Below are 13,158 nucleotides of genomic sequence, written 5' to 3' on the forward strand. Positions count from 1 at the left end.
GTACTTGGTCACAGGGGAAAATCAGGGGTCTCAATGCAAGTGCGAGGGTTACAGGACAGAAATCATGGGCCACTTGAGTGATCAAAGCCTCAGCTATGGAGTTCCAATGAACTCCAATAACACCGCCCCCCCAGGAAATCTGCAGATGTAGAGAGTGGAGAATGAGTTGGGAGCAGGAAGGCTGCCAGTGAGCTGAAGAGCAGGGAGCTGAAGGTTCATTGTGCAGCTGCTAGAAGTCAACTGCTGCTCTATTACCAGCAGAGCACCAAGAGGGCTTGGAGAGCAAAGTGCTCACAATAGAGAAAAAGGCAGGTGCTCAAGAATTTAAAAAGAATTAAAAGGCGATACAAAGGAAGAAATTAAGGACCCTTTAAAAGTTGCAGTCAAATGGCCAATCACATCATTCTTTAAATATTTTTACGCAACAGATTTTAGCAAGAAAAGGAGCATGGGCTAGTGTACAAACCCAGACTCATAAAATCTTTGACTATCTAACCAAATCATTATGAGCTGCTTATAACTAAATCTAATCATTTTTAACAATGTCCAGACAATGTTGTGGAAGAACTGTACTACAACCCTCATTTAATTATGTTTCGCTTGTTCATTAAACCTTCAACACACATGATGGAAAAGCCACATAAGTTTATAATTTATAGCCCTGTACCACAAATGTCTTCTTGTCAAGTAATAACTTGTTTTTATGTGCTGCCACATCCTGCCATCCTTCTATGTCTTAAAGCATGGAAGTCCAGAACTCATTTATAACATGAGGTCATCTCCTGAAAGTGGGTCTGCACCACTTTCTCTTTGTGCCACATATGTAGCATGTCAGGTTTATTTTTTTTCTTTGATTTGTATATTATATTTTGCTGGAAATGTTCACAAACAACATTATACAAGTCACCATTCACTTTATAAGCTGCATTTTTTTAAAAAAAAACATGTTTTTCACGTGTCATTATTGCTATGGCCCCAACAGATGCAAAAAAAAAAATCAGCATTTCAGAAACTAAAGATTTAAACTAACAAAACTGTAGTCAGTAGCAAAAGAAACAAGCAACAGCTAAGCCTAGAGGAAAAGCACAGTTACACTGTAATCATTTGTAACAGGAGTTTTACAAAGTTAGAGCTTCAGCATGGTGAACAGGTCCTCAACTACTGTACTGCCAGTGTGCACTTGTTGAGTTTTACAGAAATTAAGTAGGTTAGGTTTGGAAGTGGACATTAAACATTGTTAAATATACTTCACAGATTTTAATTTTCCCCTCTCAGCAGGAGCCCACTGCAAAATAGCCACTAGTCACTAGGCTTCTCACTGCATTAAGTAATGGACTGTAATTCTAAGCATTCTAACAAACAAAAGCTGCTGGAAACTCTACTTGGGGAAAAATAATAACCAGCATTATCTTGTGACATTGCTTATAGGTAGTCTCCTCTCTGGCCTCCTAATATGGCTTTGACTCTTTATATATTTATCTTTACCCAATTCTCCATCTTTTTCTCTATCTTTATCCTTTCTCTCACTTTATTTCATGATCCCTATTTACAAATGACTACCAAAAGGTGCTGATGATCGGGTGCACAAGGTTACATTCCATATCCAATTAGAGGGTGAGAAGGTTGGTTCTCAAACAAGCGTACTGAGCTTGAATAAGGGAGACTATGATGGTATGAGAGCAGAATTGATTAAAGTGGACTGGGAAAATAGATTAAAGGGTAAGACGGTACATGAGCAGTGGTGTTCATTTAAGGAGTTATTTTACAACTTTCAAAAAAAATATATTCCACTGAGGAAAAAAGGGTGTAAAAGAAATGACAGCCATCTGTGGCTAAGTAAAGAAATCAAGGATAGTATCCGACTAAAAACAACATATAAGGTAGCCAAACTTAGTGGGAGGATAGAAGATTGGGAAGTCTTCAAAAGACAGCAAAAAGTAACTAAAGGATTGATTAAGACAGGGAAGATAGATTATGAAAATAAATTAGCAAAAAATATAAAAACAGATAGCAAGAGTTTCTACAGTTATATAAAAAGAAAAAGGTTGGCTAAGGCAAACGTAGGTCCTTTAGAGGATGAGACCGGGAAATTAATGGTCGGAAACATGGAGATGGCAAAAATGCTGAACAAATATTTTGCTTCAGTCTTTACGGTAGAGGACACTAAGAATATCCCAACACTGGGCAAACAGGGGGCTCGAGGCGGGGAGGAGCTAAATACGATTAAAATCACTAAGGAATTGGTACTCAGTAAAATAATGGGACTCAAGGCGGATAAATCCCCTGGACCTGATGGCTTACATCCGAGGGTCTTGAGGGAAGTGGCAGTAGGGATTGTGGATGCTTTGGTAATAATTTTCCAAAATTCTCTGGACTCGGCAAAGGTCCCGGCAGATTGGAAAACTGCCAATGTAACACCCTTATTTAAAAAGGGTAGTAGGCAGAAGGCTGGAAATTATACACCAGTTAGCTTAACATCTGTGGTGGGTAAAATTTTGGAGTCAATTATTAAGGAGACAGTAGCAGAACATTTGGATAAACATAATTTAATAGGACAAAGTCAGCATGGCTTTACAAAGGGGAAGTCATGTCTGACAAATTTGCTTGAGTTCTTTGAGGATATAACGTACAGGGTGGATAAAGGGGAACCAGTGGACGTAGTGTATTTGGACTTCCAGAAGGCATTCGACAAGGTGCCACATAAAAGATTATTGCTCAAGATAAAGAATCACTGGATTGGGGGTAATATTCTGGCATGGGTGGAGGATTGGTTATCTAACAGGAAGCAGAGAGTTGGGATAAATGGTACATTCTCGGACAGGCAACCTGTAGCCAGTGGTGTTCCGCAGGGGTCGGTGCTGGGTCCCCAACTCTTTACAATCTATATTAACGATTTGGAGGAGGGGACCAAGTGTAACATATCAAAGTTTGCAGATGATACAAAGATGGGAGGGAAAGTAGAGAGTGAGGAGGACATAAAAAACCTACAAGGGGATATAGATAGGCTGGGTGAGTGGGCGGAGATTTGGCAGATGTAATACAATATTGGAAAATGTGAGGTTATGCACTTTGGCAGGAAAAATCGGAGAGCAAGTTATTATCTTAATGGCGAGCAACTGGAAAGTACTGCAGTACAAAGGGATCTGGGGGTCCTAGTGCAAGAAAATCAAAAAGTTAGTTTGCAGGTGCAGCAGGTGATCAAGAAGGCCAACGGAATGTTGGCTTTTATTGCTAGGGGGATAGAATATAAAAACAGGGAGGTATTGCTGCAGTTATATAAGGTATTGGTGAGACCACACCTGGAATACTGCATACAGTTTTGGTGTCCATACTTAAGAAAAGACATACTTGCTCTCGAGGCAGTACAAAGAAGGTTCACTCGGTTAATCCCGGGGATGAGGGGGTGGACATATGAGGAGAGGTTGAGTAGATTGGGACTCTACTCATTGGAGTTCAGAAGAATGAGAGGCAATCTTATTGAAACATATAAGATTGTGAAGGGGCTTGATCGGGTGGATGCGGTAAGGATGTTCCCAAGGATGGGTGAAACTAGAACTAGGGGGCATAATCTTAGAATAAGGGGCTGCTCTTTCAAAACTGAGATGAGGAGAAACTTCTTCACTCAGAGGGTAGTAGGTCTGTGGAATTTGCTGCCCCAGGAAGCTGTGGAAGCTACATCATTAAATAAATTTAAAACAGAAATAGACAGTTTCCTCGAAGTAAAGGGAATCTAGGGGATTCCGGGCCGGTCGCGGGCAGGCCAAATTGGCCATCTTCGAAATTTCTATGATTCTACGCCGGATCGGATCAGATCAGCCCTGATCTCCTTATTACGAATGGCCATGTGAAGCCAGGCACCGAGGGGCCGATTGGCCCCTACTCCTGCTCTATTTCTAATGTTCTTATGCCAAGGATGAAAGCCAAGTCCATCTCCGGGGACTTGTTTGGAACATTCGTAACTCAAGGTAGATAGGGAAAGAAGGATCACATCAGAATCAGCGCGGCGTAGAATCATAGAAAATTTACGGCACAGAAGGAGGCAATTCGGCCCATCGTGTCCGCGCCGGCTGAGAAACGAGCCACCCAGCCTAATCCCACTTTCCCGCATTTGGACCGTAGCCCTGCAGGTCACGGCTCTTCGGGTGCACATCCAGGTGTTTTTTTAAATGAGTTGAGGGTTTCTGCCTCTACCGCTCTCTCAGGCAGTGAGTTCCAGACCCCCACCACCCTCTGGGTGAAAACATTTTTCCTCATTTCCACTCTAATCCTTCTACCAATCACTTTAAATCTATGCCCCCTGGTTATTGACCCCTCCGCTAAGGGAAATAGGTCCTACCTATCCACTCTCTCTCGGCCCCTCATCATTTTGTACACCTCAATCAAATCATCCCTCAGCCTCCTCTGTTCCAAGGAAAACAACCCCAGCCTATCCAATCTGTCATAGCTAAAATTCTCCAGTCCTGCTAACATCCTCGTAAATCTCCTCTGCACCTCTCTAGTGCAATTACATCCTTCCTGTAATGTGGTGACCAGAACTGTGCACAGTACTCAAGCTGTGGCCTAACTAGTGTTTTATACAGTTCCAGCATAACCTCCCTGCTTTTATATTCTATACCTCGGCTAATAGAGGAAAGCATTCCATATGCCTTCTTAATCACCTTATCTACATGTCCTGCTACCTTCAGGAATCTGTGGCCATGCATTCCAAGGTCCCTCACTTCCTCTACACCTCTCAGTATCCTCCCATTTATTGTGTATTCCCTTGCCTTGTTTGCTCTCCCCAAAGACACTTCTCCAGATTGAACTCCATTTTCCCATCTGAACAGTCTACAGCTTTCCTCCTCACTATCAACCACACGGCCTATCTTTGTGTCATCCGCAAATTTCTTAATCATGCCCCCATGTTTAAGTCCAAATCGTTAATGTATACCACAAAAAGCAAAGGACCTAGTACCGAGCGCTGCGGCGTCCCACTGGAAACAGCCTTCCAGTCGCAAAAACACCGTGGACCATTACCCTTTTTAAACAACGGTACAACATTAGCAGTCCTCCAATCCTCCGGCACTACGCCTGTATCCAGTGAAGTTTGGAAAATGATTGTTAAAGCCTCCGCTATTTCCTCCCTGGTTTCTTTTAACAGCCTGATACACATTTCATCTGGCCCAGGTGATTTATCCACTTTCAAAGATGCTAATCCCCTTAATACATCCTCTCTCACTATGTTTATCCCATCCAATATTTCACACTCCTCCTCCTTAACTTCAAACCCTGTATCATTCCTCTCCTTTGTGAAGACAGATGCAGAGTATTAATTAAGAACCATGCCCACATCTTCCGCCTCCACACACAGCTTACCTTTTTGGTCTCTAATAGGCCCTACTCTTTCCTTAGTTGTCTTCTAGCTCTTAATGTATTTATAAAACATCTTTGGGTTTTCTTTGATTTTAGCTGCTAATATCAGCTGCCCTCTCTTTGCTTTCCTATTTTCCTTTTTAACTTCACCCCTGCACTTTGTATACGCCTAAGGTTTCCGTAGTATTGAGTTCCCGGTGTCTATCATAGGCTTTCTTTTTCTGCCTTATCTTACCCTGAATGCTTCTAGACATCTCGGGGGCTCTAGATTTGGCAGCCCTTCCCTTTTTCTTTGTGGAAAGATGTTTACCCTGAACCCCTTGAATCACCCCTTTGAATGTCTCCCACTGCTCTGACACTGATTTACCTTCAAGTAGATGCTTCACCTTCAAGTAGATGCTTCCAGTTTACTTCTGCTAAATCACTTTTCAGTTAGTAAAATTGGCCTTTCCCCAATTGAAAACTTTAACTCCTGCTCTGTCTTTGTCCTTTTCCATATCTATGCTATATCTAACTGTATTATGATCACTACCACCAAAATGCTCTCCCACTGCTACTTCTTCCACCTGCCCCTCTTCATTTCCTAGAACTAAATCCAGAACTGCCCCCCCTCGTTGAGCTTGCTATATACTGGCTAAAAAAATTCTCCTGTATGCAATCTAAGAATTCTGCACCCTCAATACCATTCACACTGTTTATATCCCAGTTAATATTAGGGTAGTTGAAATCCCTACTATTACTGCCCTACTGTTTTTGCACTTCAGAAATTTGCCTACATATTTGCTCTTCTATCTCCCTCTGACTGTTTGGGGGTCTATGGTACACTCCCAGCAATCTGACTGCCCCTTTTTTGTTCTTTAGCTCAACCTATAAGGCTTACATCAGAACCCATAAGGATCACAGTGTGGCAGTGACAAACTTTTTTTTCCCCAAAAGATATGTGCACGTGTTGTGCCAGAAGGTGTCCCATGTGGTGGGTCATTGGCATTGTTTGGCACAATATCTGGGTATTTTTTTTTACATTTTACATGTGGTGGGGATAGCATACAAGAGGCTGGGGCTGGTACCCACAGACAGAGGTGTTTATGAGCCCCAAAGTGCCCACCAAGCCATGGGGAAGCTGATGAAGCCATCAGAAGATGGAATGGGTAAATCGATGGGTAATTATGTTTAAAACATTATTTTAAATATTATATTTTTTATGTTTCAAAACAATTGTTTTAAGCCTACATGGTCACTAAAAGGATTTTGATTGCTTATGTGGTGGCTCCTAGTTGTTCACTTAAAAAAAAATCAGTGAATCAATATAAAGATAGCAACTTTGATAAGATAATAGAGGCGATTTGTTTTACATAGTGGTTTTTAAATTGGTTGTCTTTTAGTGAATAAAGCATTTCAGCCAATCAGCATATTTAACAACTTCATTGGCACTTTCCTGTGCCGGTCACACAGCTTTTAGTTACATAGATATGACAGTTAATAATGTTTCACAGTCCCATGGAAAACTTTTTAAAAAGAGCAGTCTGAGAGAAATGTTGTTGTTCATCGTTTTAATCTCAACTATTCCACTATGTACATGTAGCTTGATTTCAATCACCGCACAAAAATAAAACTAAATGAGTGCAGTACCCACAGCATAGAGTCTAAACTTTAGTGTGATAACTAATGCAGTCACTACACTATGGGCTTGAGTGTAAATATTAATTTTCAGATTTGCTTTAAAATCCCAAATTTCTTGCAAAGGCGAACAAATGCAGATTATGAATTTTGTGACGTTTATATTATTTAATAACATTTTACCAGTCTGTATTGTTGCAAACACTACAGAACAAATTAATGTTCCACACAAGTAACACACTTATTTTGATATGACTAAATTAAAGCACCACAGATTTAAACAACATTTTAAAACCTTGTCACAAAGGCAATCCCTCTAATTTTTCTATAAATATCAAATTGTTTTGGAGTTTACAAAGATGTAACAGGATTCAAAACTGTGACCTGGTGACTATAATTTACAAACATATTTGGATAAAAGCAAATAATTAGCAAAAGATATAACTAACACAATATACATGAGGTTTCACAATCTATGTCAGTTCATTTATAACCTCAAATTATGGTATGCATTCAACCTTAAAGTAAAAAAACTAATAAAGTATCAAATTATACCATTCACATCCGCTCTGCATTATATCCACTGCTATATGGGAAACAGATTAGTCAGATTACTTTGAAATTTATATAGACACTTGACCACCCACTAATGGGAAGCTGGTGATTAAAGAGAATCTGAGCACCCATATTTACCGGTAGTAGTCTCCAATCCAGTGTAATTACTGTATTAACTATCTCTTCAGAGTCTGGTCTGTGTTGTGGCTACTGCATACACTTCAGCATCATACACTCCTAACAACTAAGAATATTACTTTGTGTCGCATATGCATTGCAATAGTCTCGATCAAAGTGATGAGCAAGAACATTTCTCTTTACTCATGGCTGACGTTACAAAAAAGTATTTGGACTGTGGAAACCCTATTACCTGGAATGAACAGAAATGGAGAGGGGAGGAAAAATGTTCTCTGCTTGGAATCTGAAAGCTGAAACCATAGCCGACATTTTTTCTGCTTAAGATTTGATTGATGTAATAACATATCAAAGATAGGTTTCTTTTGTTTAATGACAAATATACAGTGAATAAATAAACTGTCATACAAAAAAGGCCAGAATTATTTAAATCAAGATAATACCAAGGGGTACCATACTTAATTGGATTTTATTTTTGTCTACTTCATAAATTCCAAATGTATTTTTTTAAATCACTGCATTTTAATTACACAAAATTAAAAAGATTTTAGGGTGCAGTAAATTAGAGTGGGTGGAAGATAATTTTAAAATTAGCTTTAAGTGCCAACACTAATAAAAATACCAGCTATCCTTTCACAATATTTGGAACAGCAATCAACAAAGAGACACCAGGTGTACACAACTCAACCAACAGAAAGAGAAATAATTACAAGTAGGATCAAGAATATAAACCAATCTAGAAACAAAAAAACATAATCCAAACACCACCTGTGCAAAATTTGGCACTGAGGTACTGCACAATACATTATGTCTGCAATAAAGACTACACAAGAGGCTTTCCAATACATCAAAATAAATTATTCCATATAGATTCTCAACTTTTGATTTATAACTAAGTAGTTAACAGGCCATTCTGATTATTAAATAACATTGGGGGTAGGTTCAGTTCATAAAAATGCAGGTTAACGATGCCATAAATGCTCCAAGGTCACCAAGTGACAAGGAGGATGAACAGTTGCCTTTATCAGAATGTTTGATGTTTCTCCACTAGTGCCAATTCACTTTTTTAAAAAATAAAAAGCCTCCTTCCTCATTTTTATTTGAAGTTGAGCTGTGGGTTACAGAAGCAAAATTCCATTCTGTAAGCATCAGATGCTGCATTTTAATTGAAGTTAGTACACAATCTGGCCTGCCTATATATGCTATAAGAATGTATCTTCACTTTAATATCAAGGTAGCAGCTATTAAATTATAAATGTTATTTTAGCTGAGGACAAATGAACTTTTAAATAAATTCTCCGTAGATAAACTGAATACCTACTAATATGTTCAGTTAAAATACAATGTTGTCGATTACAAAAATTATTTTTAAACCGTATCAGATTTTTGAAATCGAAACCATATCGGATTTTTACTAAACTAAATGAAAGATTTGCTTGTGTTTTGTATGAAAGAAATGTTTCCAGTAAAGATGAAAATTAACAGAAATGCATTAAAATAAAGCAAGGTTGAGATGTTTTGCTTAATCAAAAACAAGCAGAGACGCATAGACTAGTTGACTTAAGAGCCTATTAAAATATGTAGGTTACTTTGCATGATATAGTATATACACATTTGCATCGCAAGCAATGCTTGCAATATTCAATGCCCCCTTTTTTTTTAAAAAATGGAGTCAGTGGGACATTTCAAAGCTAAATTAGAAAAACTTGCATTCAACCATTTTTACATCAGTTTATAATGTATATAGTTTATGCTTGTTAATTACATCAACTATTACAAATTATTTATAGTTCTATAATGCATACAATCTCCACTATGATTTGTAAATCTCAAATGAGAAACAGCTTACTTTTGAGGAATGGGAGGAATGAAATGTAAGAGTGTGTAATTAAATGCTTGTGGTGCATTTTTTAAAAAATAGGGTTAGAATTTCCACAGGGGTTCCCCGATCTCCCGCCGTCAAGTCTGGCAGAAATCCCAGAGAAACGGCGTAAATGGCCATTTCTCTGGGATTTCCACTGATCTCCCACTGAAGTTATGGCGTGAGATCGGAAAAACCCCAGCAGAAATTACATATTTTCAACCACAATCCTGCATTAGTTGCAAGAGACAGATAATCTTACCCATATCCAGTCATTAGCCTTCAGTTCCACAGCATTCTCAGGTTCTGCACTGTACAGGCACCACAAGCACTGTAACAGGTTCTGCTGCCTCTCATCTGCATTAACAAAAAGTAATAAGGATCTCAGTTTAAATAAGTAGACAGTACTTTGTAAATCACTTACCACAAAATATCTGCACTAGATTTTAATGGCACTTTTAAACTTCCTTGCATTTCACTATAACAATATGAATTAGAATATTTTAACATAAATCATAAGCAGTAGTGATGTGCAGAAAGACACATTCTGGTTGTCTGGAACAACGACATATTTGTTGTAGAGAAAACAACTACATTATAGGTTTAGTATTTACATTTCAACTTTGAGAACAACTAAATACTGGCTAGACTAAAGAAGTCTTCACTGTAATTACCTAAACATTATTCACATAATCAACATAAGTATGAATCAATAATAAAAATGCACATCCATATCAGTTTAAAATCCAAATGATGAGCAGGTTGTTAAATAGCCACTTGGTTTGTTCATTCAAATCAAAATGACAACCCCTGAACCTTCAAGTTTTAAAAGCTTTTCTCTTTTGCCATTAACAAGTTACTATTACCAAACTACTCCAATTCAGGTAACAGTATGAGAACACTATGTGGACAGTGATATGGACCTTGATTCTGATAATGATGAGGTGAGCTAAAAGTTAAACGGGACTTTAATCTGTCAGAGGTGCCGTCTTTAGGATGAAACGTTAAAATCGAGCCTTCTCAAATCTGCCCTCTCAAGTGGGCGTAAAAGATCCCATGGCACTATTTCGAAGAAGAGCAGGGGAGCTCTCCCCAGTATCCTAGAATCATATAAGTTTATAACATGGAAACAGGCCCTTCGGCCCAACATGTCCATGTCGCCCAGTTTATACCACTAAGCTAGTCCCAATTGCCTGCACTTGGCCCATATCCCTCTGTACCCATCTTACCCATGTAACTGTCCAAATGCTTTTAAAGAAGACAAAATTGTACCCGCCTCTACTACTGCCTCTGGCAGCTCGTTCCAGACACTCACCACCCTTTCAGTGAAAAAATTGCCCCTCTGGACCCTTTTGTATCTCTCCCCTCTCACCTTAAATCTATGCCCCCTCGTTATAGATGCCCCTACCTTTGGGAAAAGATTTTGACTATCTACCTTATCTATGCCCCTCATTATTTTATAGACTTCTATAAGATCACCCCTAAACCTCCTACTCTCCAGGGAAAAAAGTCTCAGTCTATCCAACCTCTCCCTATAAGTCAAACCATCAAGTCCCGGTAGCATCCTAGTAAATCTTTTCTGCACTCTTTCTAGTTTAATAATATCCTTTCTATAATAGGGTGACCAGAACTGTACACAGTATTCCAAGGGTGGCCTTACTAATGTCTTGTACAACTTCAACAAGACATCCTAACTCCTGTATTCAATGTTCTGACCAATGAAACCAAGCATGCTGAATGCCTTCTTCACCACCCTATCCACATGTGACTCCACTTTCAAGGAGCTATGAACCTGTACTCCTAGATCTCTTTGTTCTATAACTCTCCCCAACGCCCTACCATTAACGGAGTAGGTCCTGGCCCGATTCGATCTACCAAAATGCATCACCTCACATTTATCTAAATTAAACTCCATCTGCCATTCATCGGCCCACTGGCCCAATTTATCAAGATCCCGTTGCAATCCTAGATAACCTTCTTCACTGTCCACAATGCCACCAATCTTGGTGTCATCTGCAAACTTACTAACCATGCCTCCTAAATTCTCATCCAAATCATTAATATAAATAACAAATAACAGCGGACCCAGCACCGGTCCCTGAGGCACACCGCTGGTCACAGGCCTCAAGTTTGAAAAACAACCCTCTGTCTTCTGTCGTCAATCCAATTTTGTATCCAATTGGCTACCTCACCTTGGATCCCGTGAGATTTAACCTTATGCAACAACCTACCATGCGGTACCTTGTCAAAGGCTTTGCTAAAGTCCATGTAGACCACGTCTACTGCACAGCCCTCATCTATCTTCTTGGTTACCCCTTCAAAAAACTCAATCAAATTCGTGAGACATGATTTTCCTCTCACAAAACCATGCTGACTGTTCCTAATCAGTCCCTGCCTCTCCAAATGCCTGTAGATCCTGTCTCTCAGAATACCCTCTAACAACTTACCCTGGCCAACCCCTAAAACAGATTATCTGGTCATTATCTCATTGCTGTTGATGGGAGCTTGCTGTGCACAAATTGGCTACCACATTTCCTACATAACAACAATGTCTACACTTCAAAAGTACTTCAATGGCTGTAAAGCGGTTTGGGGCATTCTGTGGGTGTGAAATAACATAAGAAACTTAAGAAGTAGGAACAGGAGTAGGCCATTCAGCCCTTTGAGCCTGCTCCACCATTCAATAAGATCATGGCTGATCATCTACCTCAACTCCACTTTCACGCCCCATCCCCATATCCCTTGATTCCCTTAGTGCCCAAATATCCATCGATCGCAATCTTGAATATACTCAATGGGCAGCATTTTAGCACCCGCTATCGGGTGCGTTCCTGGCGGGGGCGCCCCCGAAAATCAGGAAATCCCGTAGCGGGACTGGAACCCGCCTCGAACCCGCGCACTTCCGGGTTCCCCGCTGACGCGCCGGCGTGCACACGCAGCCCCCGCTGGTGGGAATCCCGCAGGCAATTAAAGCCAGCGGGATGCCACTTGAACATATTAATTTTGCTTGTTCAGGTCATTAACTGACCTGATTAAGGGATTATGTGAGGAGGGGTGGGATTTTAGAGCAAACTGGGACTGTTTCCCACACGGGGGGGGAAACACTCCCAGTTCAAATGGACCTGTTGCAGCTGTCAGCCTGTGGCAGCTGCAAAGGTCCATTTGACAGGTTGGGGGAGGGGGGGGGGGACCCTCACTCATTGCAGGAGGCTACTCTGTCACGTGGGACAAAGTTTGGCCTCCACCACCCTCCTCCTGACAATCAAAGTCACCAACTTGCACACCTACCCCGGGGTCCAGAGATATGTACCTACCTTGCGGACCCCCTCAGATGTACATCTTCCAGATGGGGGCCGCCGTAGCTGCAGTCATGACCTCCTCAGAGGGTGAACAGCATCACCAGCCTCACCATCCACGCCGTCCACCTCTGACATGTGGAGCTCCACAACAGAGCGCTGTGACACATCCACCTGTACAGCAGGAGGGAGGGCTACCGCAGAGAGAGATGCGTCGCAGAGGGCACTACCCTCGACACAGGGTCCACAGACCGAGGCTCAGCTTCCTGGACCTCTCTGAGCAGCAGTGCACACGGAGGCTCAGAGTCACTCGACATGTAGTCGTGGACATCTGCAGCCTCC

The 13,158-nt window shown here is 40.6% G+C and overlaps 1 protein-coding gene across 1 annotated transcript in view; it reads right to left on the bottom strand.

Moving 5' to 3' along the window:
* Window positions 1–13,158, bottom strand: part of fancc (FA complementation group C) — a 241,255-nt gene that overhangs the window by 177,912 nt on the left and 50,185 nt on the right. The window contains exon 4 of the mRNA XM_067983192.1: window positions 9,783–9,877. Coding sequence (XP_067839293.1) covers window positions 9,783–9,877 — 95 coding nt within the window. The remainder of the gene's footprint in view (window positions 1–9,782; window positions 9,878–13,158) is intronic.

Source organism: Heptranchias perlo, chromosome 4 (assembly GCF_035084215.1).
Source record: "Heptranchias perlo isolate sHepPer1 chromosome 4, sHepPer1.hap1, whole genome shotgun sequence".
NCBI lineage: Eukaryota > Metazoa > Chordata > Chondrichthyes > Hexanchiformes > Hexanchidae > Heptranchias > Heptranchias perlo.